Source organism: Calypte anna, chromosome 7 (genome assembly GCF_003957555.1).
Source record: "Calypte anna isolate BGI_N300 chromosome 7, bCalAnn1_v1.p, whole genome shotgun sequence".
Classification (NCBI taxonomy): domain Eukaryota; kingdom Metazoa; phylum Chordata; class Aves; order Apodiformes; family Trochilidae; genus Calypte; species Calypte anna.
The window spans coordinates 6861197-6884759 of NC_044253.1; the positions used below are offsets into that span (position 1 = coordinate 6861197).

The 23563-nt window shown below is 39.9% G+C and overlaps 1 protein-coding gene across 1 annotated transcript in view; it reads left to right on the forward strand.

Annotated features, from left to right (window-relative positions):
* Positions 1-2358: 2358 nt before the first annotated feature.
* Positions 2359-23563, forward strand: part of TMEM163 (transmembrane protein 163) — an 89377-nt gene continuing 68172 nt past the window's right edge. Inside the window, exons 1-2 of the mRNA XM_030454698.1 lie at positions 2359-2512; positions 7718-7837. Coding sequence (XP_030310558.1) covers positions 2359-2512; positions 7718-7837 — 274 coding nt within the window. The remainder of the gene's footprint in view (positions 2513-7717; positions 7838-23563) is intronic.

Genomic DNA, 23563 nt, shown 5'->3' on the forward strand with positions numbered 1-23563 from the left:
TCTGCATCCCTGCCAGGTCCTGAAAAGTCATTTGGTCCCTATCCCTTGTCTCTGAACAGGTTAGAAAATTATTCTACCCATTTAAAGGTTCTCATTTTACAAACAAATTTTAAGTGAGAGACATGATGATCTGCTATTTATGTAAGTTTTTTTACTTTTCATCCATCTCTCACATGTATACAAATACAGACCTTTTCTCATATCTTGCAGGTTCAGGATCACCAGAGGGAAGAAAATTACTCTATCTGTGTTATGGGGTTACTTGTTTCTAATCCCCCTCAGCTCAACCCAAACTCAAAAAACTACATTTCCCTCCTAAGAACTCACTTGTGTTAGCTTATGCACATGAGAACCTCTGGCATTAACATCAAGTAGGAACTTTAAAATTTAGTACCCATTACATGAGGGGAAAGGAAATACTTGGGGCATTACTTATATTAATGCTTATCCAACAAGAAGAGTGAGAGTTCTGGGATCACAAAGCAGGGCAGGGCAGACAAGAATGAAGATGAAACTTAAGCAAGAGGCATGAAGACTTCAAAAACATTTCATATAGTCTGTATAAACTATACATATAGTATAATCTGTATAAACTATACATATATGATACATATATGTATTCTATATACATATACTATTTCATATAGTCTGTGTAAACCATACACAGAGAAACCATAAAATTAGGTAAAAATCACACCAATCCCTCACACCACAACAGCCACCTTCATTCCACAAGGTTTCCAGGATGCCAATTGTTTTTTAAACACAATTCTTTGTCACTTGGTTACCTTAATATTTACTTATATTTACTTTTTCAAATAATACTGCTTTAAAATAAGTGAAAAGATTTTGAAGACTAGCATACAGCATTAAGAGGCATTTTTAAAAATGAATAAATTTTGTTAGCAATATATCACCAGCCATCCCCAAACAGGTGTTACTAAACTGCTGTAAAACATTCAAAGAGGAAATCAGTCGGATTCTAAGACCTTGTAAAATCATGTCCCTATGCTATCATAAATTTATTTCCTACTGGCCTTCCTATACTCCTCAAATTTGATAATTTGACAAAAGAGAAAGGTCCTGATCTTCATCTAGTTTAAATGGGATTATATCCGTACATTGATATGGGAGGATCTTGGGCAATGTCTTCAATTGTCTTTGGGTATTTTCCTAGACCCAAGCCACAATGCAGTTTTAAAATCAATCTGCATGCCAGTGAACATGCAACTACTAGCACAGAAAATGCTTTTGTTTCTTTGCACCTCTCTATCCGTCCGGAGAAGACGGTGGAGAATAAGAAAGCAGCTCTGGCACAAATCTATCAGTAAAATTATCCAAATGTTCTTTTCCTCAGGTTTTAGTTTTTTTACTTATGCCCTCCTGCAGCCTTGGGAAGAGGTGGGCAAATGGGTTTGAAGGCCAGCAAGTCTCCAGCTCTGATCCCATGCTTGGGCGTGAGACTGCTCCGAGTTTTACAACAATTTTTAGGCTAACAGTGGTAAAATCAGCGGTCAGCATGACAAAACCTCAGAACCAGGGAGTTCTGAGAGGTGTGCGTTTGTGGCTGGTACCGAAAAAAGGACTGCAGTGAATGAGGAATGAGCAAATCCCTCAGCAAAGGGGAGAACAAAGTCTTGACCAGTGTCAGGGGAGGCGAAGCGGTCGGGGCCTTAAGCCACGGGTCCAGCAGCACCCGCAGCCCTCGAGGTGTTTTCCTCACAGCACTCTCCGCAAAGGCGTTGGGTTTGGACACCCTCCGGACAACTCTTCCTCCTCCCCTGAGAGAGTTAGCAGAGGGAGGAGGAAGGGGACGGCGGAGCACGCCATGGCGAGGAGAGGCTGACAGACAAATCTCCCGCTTCCTCGGCCGGCCCTGGGGACGTACCTTCGGCTCAGGGTCCTGCGGGCGAGAAGCCCCTGAGGGCGACTGATCAGAGAGCCCTTCCCGCCACCTCTCCTGCCCCCACCCACAGTCCCCTCAGACGCCGCTCCGCGCGGGGGCGAACTACTGCCCGGACTCGGCTTCAGCCCCCGCCCCGCTGCGGATCCCGGCGCAGCTCCCGCCGCCGGAGGAGCTCCCCGGGGCGGGGAGGGGAAGGGAAGGGCAGAGCGGGGAGGCGGCACCGCTCTCCCACCTGCCCCCCTCCGCCGCCGGCGAGGTTAGTGATGAGGCGGCCGCGGGGAGCGGCTGGCGGGGAGCAGCCGGAGGAGTTTGTTTGCTTGCCTGTCCCCGTCTCCCTGATGCTCTGAGCCGGAGTCTCCTCCTCTCCCCGGGCTCGCACCCGGGCTGGATGCTCCGCTCGCTCCTCGCTTCGTTGCCACAGTCGCCCGCCGCTTCCCGCCGCCCCGCAAGAAATGGAGCCGTCTGCTGCCCCCCTGGACACCACTCCGGACCCCGCCATCGTGCAGCCTCCAGGGGCCAGCCCGCCGGTGCCCCCTCGGGATCAGCAGCAGGAGCAGCTGCGGATCGGGGAGAGCGGGCAGTTCAGCGAGGGGCTGGAGGACAGAGGTGAGCACCCGCCCGTCCCTCATTCTCATCCCGCCCGTCCCTCACTCCGCGCCCGCCTTCCTCTGTGCTGCCCTCCTCGGTGCCGTGCCCCATCACCTTCCCTCCGTCCCGAGCCGCCTAACACCCACCCCCGACAGCTTTTCCTACATCTTCCCTGCAGCACCCTTACGCCTCGCTCTCCTGGCCCCATGCCCTCCTCCTCATTCCGCCACAGCAGCCCTTCCCGCCCCCTCATCCTCATCCCCGTCCCTGGCATCTCCACACTGATTCCTGCTCCCTTAGCTCTGCACATCAGCCGCTCTCTGCTCGCAGCCGCCTTGCCCGGCTTCCTAGACCCCCGATCTCCTCTTGCTCTTCCTAGACCCCCTTGCTCTTCCCTCACACTCACACGGTGTGAGGGTCTGCAAAACCCTTGCCCCCTTGCCCCTCAGCGCCTCCGGCCACCTCCCTTCAGCTCTCGGCAGGCACTCGCCTAACACCACACCCCTCCTATCCCCCCCCTCCCCGTCCCCGCTCTCGAAGCTTTCCCCCCTTTCTTTTTTTTTTTTTTTTTGAGCACCCCGCGACAGCTCTAAAATATTTTTTTTATAAACTCTGTTCGTGGCTGTTAACACCTCGCCTGAAAACTTGCCTGCTTGGCAGGGGAGAGGGTACCGGCGGGCGGCGACACATGGAGCCGCTCCCGCTCCACAGGCGAGGGATGGGGAGGGAGCTGAGGGGAGAGCCGGGGCCGAGGGGCTCAGGTGGCGGAGGCTCCCTGGAGGGTCTGGCAGTGCCAGGCAGTGCCTGAGGGTTTCTCGCTGCTGAAGAGGGGGAGGCCACTCCGGTTACCTGCCCACGGGCCGTCCGAGAAGGGGCACAACGAGTGTTGCTGTATTGGTCCGCTACAGACCAGACTGGGCAGAGCACTCGGGGCTCTTGCTTTATTCCTTGTCTCCTCTCCTTTACCGTGTAACTCTCTTCCACAAAGCTCGTTTTGTTTTTTTTTAAATTTTTAATTATTATTATTTGCCTAAATACCTGACCAGGGATGGAAAAGCTGCCTTCTTACTCTTTAATGTGAAGCACACCTATTTCAGACATCTGTCCACACACACAGTCTGTGAGGCACTGACTTACCTGCTGCCCATAAAGGCTGCTGCCATTTTAAACCTCCCCATTGCCCTGCCCTCCACAATGCCTCCAGACTCCTCTTCCACATGGTTTGTCTCCATTTTTTATTTCACATATAGTCTTAGTCTTTCTGTTGCCTTTTCTTCCATTCTGTTTTTGCTTTCAACATCCTGAAGTCCCTTTTGTGTTTTCCGTCTTCAAATCCCATCCTACCTGTAACCCCCATATCTCCCATTATTTCCCCAGCTTTCCAAATGCCTGTGTCTGCTCAGAAATCCTAGAGATGAAGTAAAGAAGTAAAGAGCAAGAGCAGACACCATCTCCCCTGACAGGTTTCAGGAACAGCCCTTTTTCCAGGGGTACCCTCGCTGTCACCACCAATGGCAAAGGACAGGCATTGTGACTGAGGGTAGTTTGTGGTTTCAGTTCTCTTTTAAAATAAAGGGAATCAGGAATTCTGATTGTAGTTCAAACATGGAAGTTTGATTACAGAAATTTTTCATTTGTGCCCAGTATAACAGAGCTAAAGATAAAAGCTGACCCTTTTGGTATTAGGAGTAATTCCAAAGGAGCAGAATGTCTGTTGTACCTAACCTATCCATTTTTAGAAGGGAGATGAGACTCAGGCTGATTATTTCATTTCCTTCTCTGCCTCCACATGCTTTCTGTGGCCTTTGCAGTAGCTTTCTTTTAGCCTTTCCCATAGCCACCCATTCCATCTACTGGGATAATTCCCAACCATTGTAGAGGAAAATCTGGTATGCTTTTTGCAGGTTGTCCCTGTTGAGTTCTTACAGTCTGTCCTTTTAGATTGTACTTCTTCTTATGAACCTTTCCAATGAATCACAGCAGATCCATTTATAGACATGATACTTCCATGTTTGCTAAAAATAATTAAAAAAACCCACTAAATTTTGGAACAAGATATTTGCTCTTGAAGAGTCATATCCAAAATTCGTATGGATGGGGTCCTAAAATTAACATCTTAGGTGAATAATTTTTCTATTAGCCTTAAATCTTCTGCAAATTCTAACTTGACATTTTAAAATGATCCCTTAGCCAAATAGAAAAGTACTTCTGGTATGTCAACATATGGTAAAGAATATCCTAGAATCACTTAAAAAATATGCCAAGCTTGTGTTCTGCAACTGTTAAGCATTTTTTTTCTTTTTCTGATTTTTTTATGGAAAGAAAATCTGTTAATATATGAATGTACTTAAAGTAAAAATCCAGTGGATTTAACTAGCTAATAATCTTTTCCTTACCTTAAGGATACCTATGTATTAAATGAAATAATGACAATAAAAATACTCATTCTGTTAATTTCAGGGTGGAGAAATTTTACCAGCAGATTAATTTTTGTAGCAATGGAGGTCACACTGAAAAAGATTATCTTTCAGCCTTCTGTGGATGCTTAAAACTTATTTTCTTATGGTCAGTGGAAAAAAAATATGGAGGTTTACCTTGTGAATTGTGTTTTGTGTAAATTAACGAGCTGTTGTTGCTTCTAGATAATTTTCATGTCATGGGCTTGGTAGTCATGTGGATGAGGTTGTTTTTTTGTGTGATAGTCCCCTAGGACACTTGTAAGAATAATATGTTGTTTCTAAGGGTTGAAAATGGTAAATACTGAAAATTTATTGGAATTATTTTAGGAAGGAAGGGCTCGCATCTCTGACAGCTGTGCCAGCCATTTTGAGAGAGAGAAAGACAAACACACACACACACACACACACAGTCGCGTGCGGCAGAAGTGGTTCCCTCTATAAAGACTGCAGTGTCTGTCATACTGGACATGTGTTTGACATGGGAATGGTAATCAGCAGGGCTGCACTAGCTGTGGGGCTTGCTAATTTCTCAATTTAATTAGGATATGATTTGTAAGTATCAACCGTTTGTGTTGGTCTTCCCAGCTAGCAGTGGGTTGTAGCTATGAATTATAGGATGTCTTTAAATAAAGAAACAGGTGAGATTCTGACCTGTGTTTGAGGTTAGAAATACTGAGAATCAAATTTATCTAAGAAGACCTACTTTGCTTTACATTCCAACAAGATTTGGGCCATAATTTTAAATCCTTGCTTTGGGTTGGGGGCAAGAAAGGCAAACACACAAACACAAGAAGATAACTTGTCTTTATGGTTATATTAGTAGAAATCTCTCCTGTATTCCAAGATGTATTGTGAAATTGCCTTATGTCAGACAGCACTTAAACTGCATCATTATATGTATTTGCAGAAGCTAGGCCAAATGCTGGGAAAAAAACCCAAATAATAATTGTTCACACAAATTAAAGTGGGCTATGTGAGAAATAGCTGTGCAGGACTATCAGTAAAAGACTCAAACCTTCCAGAGTTATCATCTGGAAGCTTTCATGGATTAAACAAAGGCAGCCTATAATCAGAAACAGACATCATTTCAATATAGGGCCTAGTAATTCTCCTAGTTTTCATATTCCTAAACATGAGGGTGTGTAGCACAAAAGTGAAGCAACATTTAAAATTTTCTAAAAACACAGTACAAGCATGGAATTCTCACAGTGCCTTTCTTATTATGGCCATAAAGAAACTGTCTACTTTGTTGTAATGCAAGTGAGAAATCATGAAGAATTCTTCCAAGGCAGCATGAACCCCACCAATTATTCTAGGAATAATTAGAACCTGTAATTTTGGCAGATTTAAAGTAACAGAGTAAAAATCTGGTGGCTCAAATTTTTACCACAGCTGGACGTGTGCCCCACTGCTGGCACATTCCTGCCCTGGAGGAATAATTCACTTCTGAATTGATTCCAAAGCCATTGCAGTTTTCAGCCAGTATATTACAGTCAGTTGGAATTAACATCTGTTAACGTTAATAAATTTGGTTAAACATGGTGTGGATTGAGGAGTGTACTGATAACCAGATCAAATGTCCTTGCCTTGAAAGTGGCAGTGGCCATCAGAGAGAAAACAGGGGGAAGGTGAGGGCAGTAACAGCCTCAGCTGTTACATTTTAGCCTGCCAGAGACCCTGTATCTCAGCTCTTTGTCTAAGACATTAGAGCTACTGCAAGGTTATTCTATTAAACCAGAGCCCCAGTTCAATGTATTCAGTGCAGACAAGTGCCTCCAAAACATGATCATCATCTAGGAAGAACAAACAATGCTTTCTGAAGTAATTCCTTAGGAAAGTTAAAAGCTATCAGGTGTTCTGTATAGTTTAGCTGGAACTTGCTGGTAAAAAAAAAAATTAGGTTTGAAGTGTTTCAAATTAGGTGACTATTTTAAGCACAAAAGAATCCGGATGGGATAAACAAGTTATAAATATGTTAAATTATGAATGCATTTTGAAAGTGGCTTAAGGATCGGACTGAGAGAGTGAAAACCAAAGACTGTAGTGATTTTTATTTTATTTTTCACATGAATTCTTCTCTATAATTTAGGATAAGCCAACAAAAGACTTCCACAAATGGAAAAAATCAAAAAAGAAAGAAAGCAATCCCATTCCCTTGTGTCCAACAGATTCCTGTGCTGATTGCAATAGGGACAGAATTGGTTCCTCAGGTAGTTCTAGATGGGGATGTATTCTTACCTCACATGAAGGACATGAGGTTTCAAAAGATTTTTTCAACTGTCTTAGCTTTGATTCTAATGTCTGCAACCTCTTCTTCCATGCTCCCTTTGTGCCATCAGTAGGTTATTGCACAGAGTGGTGAGCACAAGTTTATTTCCCATGTTAATTGTGTTCAGGATCCTGAACACCTGAAATAAGTTTTGATCTGACTGATTATAGGACTGAGACCATTTTTTTGTTGTTGTATAAGTGGAAAATATAAGCGATGTGAGTTTCTGTAAGTTCCCTGCAATTGCTGTGCTCTTTTGAAGTCTCTGATGTCTGGGTCTTTCTGTGTGAAATCAAAACAACTTGTGTGTGCTCTCCTTGCTTACTCGTGGTGGCTTCATTCACTTAACATTAATAATATGAGCAGGATTTTATTCTTTATTGATTCTGTATGTTATATAGAATGTAAATATGTGACCTAGGTCTGAACTATCACGTCTGTGTTTTTAAAAGGACCAATGTATTGTTCACACCCTCTTTGCTTATTGCTTATCAGGTTTACTAGAAAGCAGTACAAGGCTAAAACCTCATGAAGCTCAAAGCTACAGAAAGAAGGCATTGTGGGTTTCCTGGGTCTCCATTATTGTCACACTGGCTCTTGCAGTGGCTGCTTTCAGTGAGTATTGGGAATATTTTAAATCTTCACACCTCTTCCTTTTTGTTGTTCTTTTGGGCTCTCAGAATTTCTCTCTATGTGGAAGCTTTCTCATGTTTTTTCTTAGCAACTGCTTTAAGAGGTTTCTCTCTAGATTGCCTGTGACTGCATGGTGCTTATGAATTAGTAAAACTGTTGGGGTTTTTTTCTGCTGAGGGTAGGGTTGTTGAAGGTCGGAGAAAGAAACAGGAGACATTGATTCCTGCTAGCATTTGTGAATGTGGGACTGTTCATTTTACAGAATAGTATAAAAATCATTATGTAGTGGATTGCCATTAAGCAAATAGGTCAAATATTACAAGTCTTAATCCACCTGGTATTTGTAGTGGGAATTCTATAATAAAGAACTGTCAATTGTAAGGAAGAAATATATTATTTATCAATATTACGCTGGCAGATATCCTAACTCAATGCTCATATGGAGGAGAAATACCAGGGTTTTTTTAAGTCAGGTTTTTTTACATCTCAAGACATTTGGTTTAGTTTACACAAAGAATGTGGAAAAAACCCACCATACTACTTTTATATGAAATATATTTATTTTATTCGAAAACACAGAAAAAACACCTACATTGTGTGGATAAAGATAACGTTTTAGTAAAATACAAGCTCTCTGCCCTGCTCAGTTGCACTGAGCAGTACTGCAATACTGTAAAGACAAAAAGAAATGTGCAATCTGCAACAAAATCTGTGCAATGGCACATTCTCTGTTCAACAGAAAGAAAAAAGAGAAGTGACTGTTTTTCTGTGAGGATATAAACAACAGGAAAGCTCTTTCTAGAAGACAAGATGTCCCTCAGCCTGATGAACTTGCATTGTGTATTTTATTTTATTTTATTTTATTTTATTTTATTTTTTAATTTTTTTTGCTAGCTGCAGCAGCATGTGTTTTATTATTCTAATCTTCAGTGTAAGACCTGCTGCTGGAAGCTGGTGTCAGCTCCCAGGAGACATTATTAGAATCTGACCAAATGGTCTCTGAAATCTCAACATGTATTACCTGAAATGATATATGATAAACACAGGTACAATAACTTGGTTCAAAAATAAGAGAAAAGAGGTGGAATATGTAAAAGAAAAATCTAACATGGTAAATAATTTGAATATTAAAAAAAAAGCCAGATATCTGAGTTTCCATTTTGTTCTGCTTCATGAAAATCTAATAGTCTGTCTTTGCTACTCAAGCAACATAGAATTAAATACTATGCTAAAAGTAATGCTGCTACCTGTTAACAATGTAATATTAGGGAATACTGAGAAATGGCTTAATTTTATTTTACATTTTCATTTGTCAGAGTTGCAACACATAGGTGTAATATGGACAAATAAAATGCTCCATTTCTTTTTAAACGTTTTGTAAGATCAGTTAGTCTATCTGAAAGCTTTTATTTTTTGTTTACCTTATTTGTGACACTCTGTTAGTGTTTAGAAACCCTACCAAAAAACCAGCACAGAGGGTAGTCCCTGTCTGGATATATATATGTATATATATGTATATATATATAATTTGCCTGAAGACTCAGCTGGAGTGGATGGGCATTGAGATACTGAAACCAGCTGTTGGAAGTGCACTAACTGTATTGTTTTGGAACGTATCTTTCCTCATGCATTGAAGAGGCTAAATTTATGAAGAATAAAAGAGGATTCTGCACACAGATACGTATTAAATATGAATGGAATCTTTTGCTAGACAATTTACAGTAGCTTCAGTGCCACAAAAGCATTGCCAGGGCTTTTGATACTCCTGATGCCTTTTTTAATCTTTGAGGAGAATACAGTGATTCTTCTAGAATTGCTTTGCTCCCCCATGCACCTTTAGCAGTGCTTCTCAGTTTATCACCCCATGCTGATGTGGTAAACTTGGTGCTCTCTTCCTTTGTGCTGTCCTTTTAGCAGGTTCCTTGAACCAATCCACGAGCCAGGAGACATACCCAGGGTGACCAGAGGTCACTGCTTGTTATAAATAACCAGTTGTCACCTTGGGGTGTCTGACACTGAAAGTCTCTCCAAACACCTACTATGTAAAGCATTCTGCTTTGCCTTGTCTGCAATGGTAAAGTGTTAGCAACAGAGCCCTGATGTTCCATTTTGGTGAAAAAGGAGGACCTGCTGTGCTCATTGTCAGGCCACACTGACTGTATTCTCACTACTCATTCTGATTCTTTATATGTTCTTTTTGTAATTTTCTGTTTTATCCCTTACAGGCTTCAAAATACTTTCTTGCAAGTTTATCTTATTATGGTGCTGCTTTTGCAACATCTCATGAGACAGTAAATATAGTAGGCTAGGGAATAGACATCACTTGATAACTCAAGTTGAAGAAATGGAGTATGTGAAGAGTAAGAAAAATACTAAAGGGAGTGATACCCATGTGCATGGTCTGTATAGAGAGTGGGGAGGTGATGCAGGAGCCTCCTTTTGCAACCAAGTGTTTGCAACTAAGCTCCTTCTCTTTTGTTATAATCTGTCCCCTCTCTTGAGTGATGCAGCTTGATCACCATCCTTCCTTTCAAGATGAGTCTAGTTGCTTCCAAAGCTTTTTCTATCATTACAGTAAGTTGGAATGGTTTATCTTGACTTTGCTTTCATTTGATTGTGCCCCAACTGAACTCTGATTGTCTTTTCACTTGGTAATACTGAGATTGGAACATCTTATGTTCATGTACCTATATGTCTTAGACTTACTATTAAAAAGAACCTGTACAGTATACTATAAAGGTGTAGAAATTCAAATAATGGTATACCTATATATGTCTGTTTGCTACATAACAGGTGTAAGGTATGTATTCTGTCTGAGCATGGCTGTTTTGTGGCCTGGAGTCCCAGAATACAGAAAATTAAATGCTGACATATACATGAAAATATGTTGGTTTGGAAAATATTTGGTTTGGAAAGCTACACTAGGCTAGGTTGGATATGGATCAGAACAGCTGCTTGAGGGAAAATGAAATTGTCATCTTTCATTCATTAATATTGAGAAGTAGGAGTTACACAGACCATAAATTCAACTTCTTCCTCTAGCTGAAGGAACAAATCTCTTATCTATGACAAATCTCTTATCTATCAAGTACCTGATATACTTAATTTTGCTATGGAAATGTTGTACTCATAAAAGACCATGTGGAAGCTTCAGCTGCTGTCTTTAAATGCAGCTCCTGCACTCTGTAGTAATTTGTGTGGTCTCATTGGCTTTGAATGCTGAAGGTGCTGCTCTCCAGCATACAGCTCCACAAGGTTTCAGGTAAATCTTTACAGGCTTAAATTTGTAAGGTCCTTGAGGTCAGTGGAGTCCTGTGGTATCCTCTTTAGCAGCTACCTTAGGCTCACTTAGAATCTGTTATGCATATTTTGACATTTGTGGTTTTGTGCAATACTTTTATGGTCAGGGACTGAGTGATGCATGATGAATAAGTTAATTTCACTTTTCATTTCAGTGTTGCCTGAAATATGCATGCCTGTGGAATTCTCATCAGCAGTGGATTTGCATTTTCAGAAATACATAGTCAGAAATTGAGGCCAGGCACAATAAATTAAACAAATTAATATGAATTTATTCCTTAGCACCTCGGGTAATTACTGTAATAGTAATTGTAATATAATTATTTGTTTCTGTTTTACAATAATATAAGAATTGAAACATAATATGAACAATATTTTTTTGCAACAGTGTAATTTTTATGTGCAGTGTAAGGCAGCAATCTGAGTCACTCCAGAATAACAACTATAATGTCCTGTAGCTGCAGTAGTGAGGATTCATACTGAGCCTGGTTTCAGAATCATAATAGAGAAGGAGGGATTCTTCCAGGTGGAATGGAACCTTGGTGTTTTGGAACCCATTGCTCTTAGTTTCTTGACAATTATTGTACTATGTACAATAGTACTATGTGCTATTATTTATGTTACTAAAACACCATTTTGAAAAATACACAAATGCAGCTTGTGCTGTTATAGTTTAATGACTCTTCAAGCAGGTGATGTCTGATAATATTGTCAAATGCAAAGCCAAGCTCCCATTCTATCTCATACTTCTTGACCAATGTAGACTTGTGTGATTCACAGAAAGTAATCTCTTCATTCATCTTCCTGATCTGATCAGCTAAAACTTGTTTCCCAGTGAATGGAGGAGCCATATCAATATAGCAGAACAATGCACAGACCAAATTCTGCACTAGAAGCTCTCTTTGTAGCCTGAGCTGGAGTAAAGATTTGGATTGTATACCTCTGTAAATGTAAGTTTTGTCAAGGGCTTTCATGAAGCAGCTCTAGAAGTAGAACTTGCACCCCAGTGTGGTCAGGGCAGGCTTGAATAGGCCCTGCCTGCTCCTGCATCACAGGAAGAGTTGATGCTGGTCTGTTTGCAAACTGGTGGGAAAATAGCAAGCAGGCTGTGAAATCTGTCCTCACAGGTGCTTTAGATCACTCCTTTCTGATCACCACAGATGTATTTGAGGGCTTAGCTTTGAAGAAATAACTGAAAGCCTGAGTGCAACCAATAGATCCATGATTTTGAGGTCCTGTCCTGGTAAGTGTTTAGTTTGGTGTAGTAAATATGCACACTTTATTTTGAGGAAGTGAATTCTATTAATCTGTACAGTATTTCAGATGGGAACTTGGTAGATACAATTCTGTCAGTGGGAGTATTTTACAGGATCAGCTATTGGCACATGGTTAAGATATTGCAAGTAAATGCAAAGGAACTGACATTCTGACTTTGAATTCAAAATAATTTGTGTTTCAAATTTGAATTATTAAAAAATAATTTATTAAAGTGAGTTTTCACCTCCTGGGTATAGAGAAGCATTTTTTTTCAAATGGGGGGTCCCTAAGCTTAGAAATTTCAGGTTAGAAATTGCTTTCACGTTTAAGCTTCATCCCACTTCAGACTCTCTAACAGACAGATTCAAATACTAGCAAACCCTAGAAAGTGTGGATCCAGGCCCACTTTCTTCATTGGAATGACTAAATTGAGCCATAAAATCTCATTTCTGTTTGCTGTAAGATATGAGTGCTCTTTCCCCTTCACTATTGTGCTGCTGTGTTGCACTGCAAATGGAGTTACATGATGCAGGCACTGAGCTATTGAAGGTGTTACCCTTTGGCTGCTCAGGTGTGGGTGTAGTGATGTAATCTGTCACTCCACCTCAGGCATACTAGTTAGACAACTGAGTTGGAGAGTGATTATATTAATTTATTGATTAACATACCAATTTCCCAGTGACCCATTCTTAGTCTTGCTTGAAAAATCAAATATATGTGGCCTTTCCTTTATGTTTGCACAATGCTTAGTGTACTTTGGACCAGCTGTGGATAATACTACTACTACTAGTAATAAGGAGTGTAATTAAAGGTTCATGGTTCTTTAGTTTGAATGTCAGTTTCAGCATTCTTTAAAGGTCACTGAATTTCAGACAAGTGATGGGCATTCAGAACTCAGGCCTGTTTTAGAATCTCTCTGGGTGCTTAAGCAGAATTCTGTAGGTTCACTGACCACATAAAAAGTCTTGTTCTTTGTGTTTTCTCTTCCAGGACCTACACAGAATTTCATTTTTCCCTCCTAAGACCTCAGTGTTTGTTTTTTTTCCCAGTAGAGAACATTAAGTTTATTCAGAAAAGTACATTTCAAGTCAGAATATTATGCAGACACAAAACCAAGTAAAGGCAAAATACAGAATGGAACTGCTGTGTAGTAGTATGCAGATCCCTCATTTTGCATATTTCCCAGGGCATTTAATTACATCAGTTACAAAAAACCAGATGCTTCAGGGCTGCAGTCTCATAGAAGTATTAATGAAATACAGATCTTGAATTCCCAAGAAAAAATATTCATATTTGTGGCACTTGTGCAACCCTATTGTCCTTGCTATAGCTGCTTCACTTCAGCCAAAACCAGAGTTTGGTCCTAACTATGCTAGACATAAGATCAAAAGGACAAAAAAATCCCTTACTTGTGCAGCCCTGGCAAAAGATAGCCTTTTGTATAGGTCAGTCTGTATTTAGTAACAGCAAAATGCAACTTTTCATTCACTTAAAAAGGAATGAGAGGCCAATAAGGGCCTGGCTATTTTTAGGCATACAAGTAAGTGACTTTCTTGGCAGGAGAAAATAGCATATGGATGTCAAGTTCAGGACTGATAGCTCTGAACAGAAGTATAGGTCTAAAATCTGCAAGACTTCACATGTCATGAAATCTTTTTTAGTTGGCAGGCAAAATGATGAGAGAAATCTGTGGATTCTAGAACAGGCTTTGTAATGATCCCTGTCTATGTAAAAAAGTCATCATTGTGGTAGAAGTTTATTAAAACAATGGAGTTTGTCTTTAAATGCTTTGAAACATATGGGTCTGTTGTATTTTTGCACAAGAAAATTGCAATTTATCATTCTTTGTGCTGAGTACTGCTTTGTTGCTCATTAGGAAAGACCATCCCAAAGAATTTAAATTTAAACCAAGATGCTGATATTGAGGGGAAACTAGCATTATAACATCATATAATGAAGAATGAGGAACATCCAAGTTTAAGTTTAGTCTACTTAGTGTAAAACTCATAATCACCATTCTTTCCTTTGTTATTTTATTTTTCCTTTCTGAGATGGTGATTATTTCCAAGTGCAAAATTTTGACATAAGTCTGCAACATCTAGACCAGTAAAAAAAATAACACCCTTTAAATAAATTAACTTCTAAATAATATTAGATAATCTACCCCATATAAATACACGATATACATGAGCCAATGTATGCTACATTTATTTTATAGCAGGAAATGTTAGACACTCAAAATTTGGTCTTTGCTTTTGCCACCAGATCTCTGCTAGGATTCCATGGAAGGCAACTTTATGTTTGATGATTGAGAGGTTCCAGCTGTGAGCATACAGTTGTGTAGCAAGGTGCACTGTACAAACAAGCAAGGTAAATCAGTAGCAGTGCTAAGTAATTATCCTGCTGTCATGGATCCTGCTCGTGTCCCTGAGGGAATTGCTCAGTGCCATCAGAGACAGATGTAAGCAGAGGCTGAATTTTGCCAATGGGAAAGAAAGAACTGAACACTTAATGAGGAGGGTTTTAGGCATGCCTAAAACTCAGTTACTTAGGAGTAACTGAGTGGTGTGGTAATGACAGGCCTTACAGCCATCTCTGGCATGTGGTAGGTGAACAATGCAAGTCTTGGCTAGAAGTAGACAAAAATAGTTAGAAAAGGAAGGAAAATTAGGTTTATTTCATATGATTGGTATTAACAGTTGTTCATAAACCATTTTTTTCCTGTGTAAAATTGAGTGTAAGTGATCCTCTACTACAAGTCTGAATTGCTTGCTTTCTTTGATAGATAAGTGGTTAGATAGATAGATAAGTGGTTGCACATCAGCCCTTTGAAGGAACCCAGCTGCAGTCTTAAATGGATTTTCAATCAATTGATGTAGCATCAGTTCCACAAAATAGTAACTCAGCTGTTGCAGGCTTGCCTCCTGTGCAAGGGCATGAATCTGTTAACAGATTTCATTATGGATGCCTGATATACCAATAGAACTTGGATTTTCATGTATCATGAGGAATTTGCTCTGCTCTCCCAATTTAAGAATGTGCTGCTTTGCTTATTGGCAAAGATGAACTTGTAATTCTTTGTATCTGGAGCAGAAAATCAAGGCTAATGAAAGAAAATAGATGTTTAATATTAATTAAACAGTATCACTTTGTTGTCTGAAATCTGTGAGGTTGTAAACTACTACTGAATTAAAGCAGACTTCTTGCACAGCAGGGAAAGTGATAATAATCAGAACATAGCTTGATTTTCCCTAGGTTTTCTTTACTTCTGCCAGAATTTGTAAAATATTTGCATGTTTTAACTTAGTAGGCACAAAATATAAAAAATAAAATGCAAAATTGCACCTGATGTAAATGTTTTAATAACATTTATAACTGTTTTCCTTGACTGGGGAGGTTGAGAGTGCTTGGTGTTTACTTCTTGGCACTTAGCCTCTGTGATTTTTTCAGTTTGAGTTCTTTTCCCTGAAAGTTGAAGCTTGTTAGATTTTAATACTTTTTCAATGCAAAATTCTGTTTGCAGATGACTCATCTTGACTTTGTATGCCTGCACTGTAGGAGGAACTTAATAACAGTGAAATAATCATATAAATATCTGCTTCTTTACAATGTAATCTGTCTCCCAGCTGACAGACATGCTTCCCTGGTGCCAGTTCTGGGGAAGCAATGGTTGTGCTAGATGAGGAACAGGAGCATCTGAGAGTCTGTGGCTACACACAGAGTGGTAGCAGAGAAAATCTAATTTGACAGAGGGTGATGTTATTTGACTAGGTGGCACTGCCCTTTCTGAGGTTGATAACCCATTATTAACTAAAGGACTCTTAAAGTAGCACCAGCAAAGCCATAGAATGTGTGTCCTAGATACTTCTGTTTGTTCCAAGATATCTTGTGAAAAATGCAGTTTGATAAATTAATTTACTAGTTCATTTGGAAAAGATACTATTTATCATTTTAGGTGACAAGCAGTGATATAGCTGTGATATTATGCTCTGCTTACCTGCTGTGCTTCCCTGTAGTGGTATGCAGCTCTTGAGCATTGTAAAGCAATACTCAAGATTTGATCAATCTGTTATTGTGCCTTGCTGAAAATATTACACAAAGACTAGTCTAAAACAAAAATAGTTAAAAGTACTGTGAGGTTGAGTTACTTGGTGTTTATTTTCTTTTAATTTGTTGCTGTCGTTGAGGGAATGTTACTTGGGTCATAAGGGTCTCCAGTTATTCTGATCTCTATTTTGCATTCACAGATTTTGATACCCTACTGCAGTGTTAGTTGGTCAAGTCTTTTAGGTTTAAAGATTAGAAAAGTTTGAGGCATAGTATTAAAAGAGTAGTACAGCTTGGGCAAATCAGTTTTGTTCAAGTAAAGATTGTCCTGTCTTTGGTAAGGACCAAAACCAATAGTCTAGAGGTTAAGGAAGGCCAGATAACTTTTAAGAGACTCTAACCTTCCTTTGCAAACCAGCCTTCTCCAGAAAAAACATTATTTGTTCATTATTGTTCTTTTTCCTTTGTTTGTACAGAAAAAGGACAGAGAAACTTAGCTTCAGAGCTAGAAGTAGATTAGTCAGTGCTTAGTCAAAGGAGAATATCAGAAATAACCAGCTATATTTTTCCTAGACAGGAAAACTGCAGAGGAAGGGGGTTAGTCTGACAAATACTGTAAAAATAGACAAGAAGCATCTGCCTTCCAGGAACTGCTGCAGAGTAAGTGGCTTTTGGTACTTCAACCTTGAACTCTGACTTTATGGAGAGATCTCTGGGCCATTTTCATGCTAGGTATGATGCTGAGAACATGAGTAAGATCTACTGCAGAACAGGATTCTCAGCTGACTCCGAAAGCAAGATTTCTCATCAGATGTGAAGACTATTTATCTTCTGCTATTAAAAATTATGCATCAAGGAACTGTTAAACATAATGTATCTTTTCAATATATCAAGGTGAAGAAAATATACCTTTAAGTGCATTGCTCTCAAAGCACATTTTTCAATGAAAATTTTAAATGGCTGAAGAATGACAGTATTTCCCCAGGCTCTGAGAAGAAAAATCTTAAATTTTAGAGGGAAGATGTATTATAATTCAGTGGGAGATTTAATAGAATGGAAATGCAGCCTGCAGAGTCAACTAAGTGTAGCTGGGGAGAATCAGAGTAGCTCCATGCATTCTTAACACAAGTTAATGTACACTTGAGATGCTGAACTCCAAACTTGTAAAGAGTTCCTTAGAAATAGTTTTTGTGAAAACTACATAACTTACTTTACCATGATCAAAAGAACGATTTGTGATGTTTCCAAGATAAAAATGCTTTTTCAAAGCAACAAATGACTTCAGATATTTAATAAGGGATCTATAGTGTTGGGGACATTTAAATTCTCTGTTCAGCCTAAAGAAGAGGCGGCTCAGGGGAGACCTCATCACTCTCTACAACTCCCTGAAAGGAGGTTGGAGCCGGGGGGGGGTTGGGCTCTTTTGCCAAATGACTTTCAACAAGACAAGAGGGCACGGTCTTAAGTTGTGCCAGGGGAGGTTTAGGTTGGATATTAGAAAGAATTTCTTTACGGAGAGAGTGATCAGGCATTGGAATGGGCTGCCCAGGGAAGTAGTGGATTCTCCATCCCTGGAGATATTTAAAAAGAGACTGGATGTGGCACTCAGTGCCATAGTCTAGCAACTGCAACGGTGGTTCAAGGGTTGGACTCGATGATCTCTGAGGTCCCTTCCAACCCAGCCAATTCTATGATTCTATATTGGGTGTGAGTGGAAGGAATCTTAGAAAAATGGTTCTATGGAAAACCAAAGTAACCAGAGTTGGCCAGGGTTGTGGAAGCTAGTGACAAAACTGCTAGTGGTGGCAGATCACTTCCTAACTACATAGCTAAGGAGTTAGTTACAAAAAACCTGCTAAACAGCACAAGAAAAAATAAGACAGCCCATAGTGGCCTTGCTTCATGTTGATCAGTTTGTACGTGTGGAAGTGCATGCTGCTGGGGATACAGAAAGGCAGCTGAAAGGCATCAATCTTAGCTTGTTGTTTCGTAAGGGAGTGAATGAGGGCTGTATGTATGCCTGGAGGACTATTGTCTACGTCCTGACTTGTTAGACATCACTATTCTCTGGCTCACTGCTGTGGCTAACATACAATGTCTAACTATGTGGAACTAATAGTACCCAAAAGAGCCAATTCATTTGCTCATCTCTGTGGCACGTGAGAAAGCAATAATAAACTGTGCCTCCTTTTTCTTTAGCAAGACTCAATATTTCTGTGTGTAATTAGCTGCAACAAAAAAAAGGAGGGATTGTTTGACAGTTCTCTCTCTAGCCATGAAAAAATAGGTCAGCAAATTAATTTGCACAGACTGTTAGTTGAGGAGATAAAATTCATTGCTGTGTGCCTTTACTGTGTGAATTCTGAATGTGAGAAACCTGTAGTTTCTGTGTCTGCATGGTTAAAAATCCCTTGACCATGTGATAATTGGATGTGGGCAGCAAAAAGATCCAGTTTTGTTATTTTGAATCCTGGTGAACACTCAAGCAAACTCTACTCAATGGGAGATTTCCTGCTACTCTCCCACTAAGAAATATTCACTGGGTTGTCTTGTGTACATTTCCCTGCTGAGAAGCATCTGGTGGATGGAAACAAGGCTTGGGTTTAAAAGCTAATGTTGCAAGTAATGGTTTATGGAATCTTTTAGGCTTGAAATATCCTAAATACACTTAATTTATAGGGACAGATCTTCAGTTGGGAGTATGTAGTGGCTTTGTTGCAATATGCAACAGATAAGCATCTGGCCCTAAAGCTTATCACAAATGATAGGCTGAGTTGACACTAGATGAGGTGTTCTCAGTCTTGCATCTCCTGTTAGCATTTTCTTAATTTTTTGATAGTAACTTGTCTCATTTTTGGTGAGATAATGTTTGCTTAAGGCAGCCTGTTTGAACTCTCACTAAGATTTTCAAATGCTGAGGAAAAAAGGTGAATTAACACTAACTCAGATCCTGCTACGTTCACAGAGACCGGGCCAAGAATTTGCTCCAGGGACTATTCTAATCCTGGGCATAGCCCAAGCTTTCTTTGTAGCCTTGGGAAAATGATTTTACTGCTGTAAGCTTATTCTCCATCTGCACATATCAGGTTTTGATGCATAAAAAAGTAACTGAATTTTCTGCCAAAATATTGGAGTGTTTTGCTATATAGTAGTAGACAGGTTTGTGTGTATCCTAAATCTCCCATAGTGACAAACATGCTCTGAATTTTGTATGTATGGTTCTAGGCAGCTATTGCAGGCTGCTTTATCCCAGCACTAGACCTCCTGATTCCCAAGATAATTTCCATCAATTTCCATTCTATTTCAAACACACAGGATTTTTAATGCTGTTATGGTTGTAGACTGAATACGTTTAGATGTATTTGACTTGCTGCCTGGGAAGTACTAATTTCACAGCTGAGTGATGTGTTTTGGGTTGGTTGTTTTGGAAGAACATGGTGTTACTCTTGTTTGTATTTTGGTGGTGCAGCTACCCCACTTGCTGCTGAGCTGGAACACAGTAGAGACCCTGGTAGATAATGAAGAGGGAGAGGATTGTGCAGTTTTTGTGTGGTGGTGGATGTTGGTGCAACATCTTCACATTGTGCAGTGTCCCTCGAGGTTCATGAAGTGAGGTACTTTTTTCCTTTCCTTTTTTTGTCCCCCTCCCTTTGATAGATGGTAGAGAAAAGTAAATGCTATTCATGTTTGTTCTTCAGTGCTGGGAAACTTGTTTCTTTTTTTCTTGGATGGCCATTTTCTTTGGTGAGATAGATGTTGGAAAGAACATTTTATGACTTAAAGCTGTTGTCAGATAAATTCCACAGAGAAATAAAAGAATACAGGAGAATTTTAGAAAATAACCTGACTTGCATTCTAGGAGCATGAAGTTTTTGCCATCAAAGAAGAATCCTTATGGAGGTTGACAGCTTAAACAATTTTAAGGTCTCTCTGAGTAGCAAGTAAGATGGCTTTATCAGGAACATATTTTCTTTCAAGACAGAACCTATCTTTTTAACTGCATTTTTGACCCTATGTTCACTGCAACTTTTCATGTTGGCACAAATCTGATGTTATTCTTTGTAGGGCAATGCTCGGTTCCTTGCATGTGCTTTTACTTTTTTTTTTTTGTGGGGGGGGGGGGGAAGGGGGGGGAAACTGAGCCTGAAGCTTTCAAAAGATGAACTTTTTGTAACAAAGCTCAGCACTCCACAGGTCAAAATTGATGTTTAAAGCTGCATCAGAAGTGCAGTTGGATTCCATGAGGTCACTGAATGTTTTCTCCTTTCTTCTTTTCCTCCATGCTTTTTTGTTTTGTTTTGCAAGGTGTTGAACAGGCATTTGGGATTTGGCTGGTTCAGATGTGGCCTTCTAAAACTAGGTTAAGACTAGGTTATGTCTTTCATGGAATATGTAGATAGATTGGTCACTGCATTTAGTACTCTGTAGGATGCTGACACTTTGTAACTGAGGCTGCCCAGTGAAGTGAAAGGGATGTCTAATGGGTCAGAGTAGCTTGAGCATGTATGTCTCTGGATATTGCTAGTAGTGTTTGAGGATGTTCCCCCTAAGCCTTGTAGCTGTAAAACTAAGCAAAAATCCATTTATGAAGGCTACAAAAGTCTACCAATGTGAACACTGATACTGTCCCACAGGATGGTGCCCCAGGTGGCTGAAAGTTTATCTTTCTATTTTACAATGGAGAAGAAAGTCTTGCTGTGTTCTCTTAGAACCATAATAAACAACTTTCTGCATGTAAAGTTTAACTTTATGTCTTCTCCTGGTACTGTGAAATAAATGCTGTCTTCAAGTGACTTTTAGTGGAGTTTAGTGGAGTTCATGATTTGTTGCTCTTGCTGTGTCTTGTCTGCATTTTCTGCATAGTCTTCCTGCTGCAATGCAGTGTGTTGAGCAGAAAAAAAAAAAAACCTGCTAAATTTTGCTCTTACAAAAAGCAAGCCAAAATAATACTCAAAATTCTGTAGCACAGGAAAATAAGTTTGCTAAATATGGTACTGACTTAAACCAAAACAAAAATTAAGCCTGTTTGAAAATTAAGGCAGATAATGCTTATCCCTGATGACATCCATTTTTCATGATCAAATGCACATCTCTCACTGAGTGTACAAGGTATGTGTTTCTGTCATGATATATTCTTTTTTTGAGCCTGCTATACTTGTCATTTCAATGTTTGGTATGGAGAGGAACTTCAGGTAGATGATTTAAGGAAGAGCTACACAAGAATTGTTGTCTTCAATCATCTTTGCAGCAATTACAGCCTCATATGGCATGGTCAGCATTTGAGGATGTGCATGGAATTGAGAGAAATCATACAGAGGGGTTCTTAGGCACAGAAGATTATGTGCTGACAGTGAATCCATAGGTCAATCCTGAGAAGCTTTGGTGTCTTGTTTATCACAAGTCATGCTTGTCAAGTCTTTGAAACAAACTTTGTTTACAGAGCTGCTTGCAGTCCCAGTGTCTTCACTGTTCTCATGTGCAGTGGCAATGCTTGCTGTCCCTGGATTAAGGAAAAGCCAAGGGCTTCTCTAATCATAATATAGGCAGATGAATTGAGTGCTTTTAAAGATGACAGGTCTTTGATTTTTGCTTTCCAGTTGGGTATTCTTGGTTTTACTGTTTTATTTTATAGAGGTGAGTACAATCAGCCTTTCTTTTAATGAGAGTCCTATTCATGTGGATGGACCTGAAGATTTCCATGGCTTTCACATAATCCAAGAAAGCAGAGAAGCTTTGAGTGGGGGGTGGACTCTTAAGTGGAGCATCAAGGGTAAAACCCACCAAACTTGGCAGAACACCACTTGATCAATAAGGAGGTGATATTCAATCATGTCCTACATGATATAGAACACATGGGAAAAAGAACTTGCCTAGCTGGGTTACAGAGCTGGAGGTCTAATAAATTGCTTTGGAAATGTGAATGGATAAATGTAAGCATGCAGATTCTGTGATTTAAAGCAAGAGCACAAGCCATGTGGTACTAAATACTATGGAGTAAGGGACTGCATTGAGTGGATGCAGTGTTTCTAAAAATGCATTCTCAGTTTCAGATGAAGTAAGCTCCCAAGAGAGTTGGGACAAGGGTTATAAAGCCAGGCTTCACTCTTGTGCACTACAGTCAATTCCCTTGCAGCCTGGCACAGCCAGCAAGGTTGCTTATGGCAAATAGTGATACAAAGCTGATTTCATTCAGAAGTGTCCCAGATGGTCAGTTTTTGAAACACTCACAAACCTTTGGAGAAAAAACACTTTTGAAGGTAAAAAATTGCATTTGTTGATGCTTGTGGTGTTCAGCTGTGTATTTTTTTTCCCTCCCCAGAATTTCTCATGCAAATTTAAATAGGTTATTCATCAAAAGCAGAGGACACATGGAGACCTGACCTTTGCTTGTAATAAATCTGTTTAACTATCAACCAAATGATACATCTTACTTCTTAAACTACAGTTAATTGTGATATTGCTACCTGTGCTTTGCAGGCAGTTTTGCAGCTGCACAGCAGTTTTATTCTGGAAAGCAGCAGATTTGATCTTTACCTTAAATGGGTTTGTCTCTGGGGTCTGATGGGGAGAGAATGCAGATGCTGTGCTTTCCCTTTCCTGGTGGCCTTCACATTTGCAGTGAGCAAAAAATATTAGTTACTGCATGGTGCAAGAACCCTTTAGCCCTAAACATTTACAATCTTGTTTTCTCCATTTTAACTTTTTTTGTAGGGGTAAACAATGATTTCATCAGGAGTACAGGTCAGATGCAGGGAAACGAATAAACTGAGTCTCACTAATGATGCTGCATAGCTCTCCTGCTCAGAGGAATGTATTTGCCTTAATTTCACTTGTATAACTTTAATCAGAATTTATTTTTACATTCATGTGTCTTGTGATACTGAGAAAATAAAGAAAAGGAAAGAACATCCTGGGTCAGCAGAGGATGTTGAGGAAGGGTTTCTTTTTGGGAGATACTTGGTATTCTGTATCTTCCTGGCAGTCAGTAGAAATACTTCCACATATGGTGAGATCAATAGCTGGGAATATTTCACTTTGCAAAATAAGTACATGTAATGCAAAGAATAAAAATGTAGAAAAGAACTGGTTAGGGTGTGTTTGCCA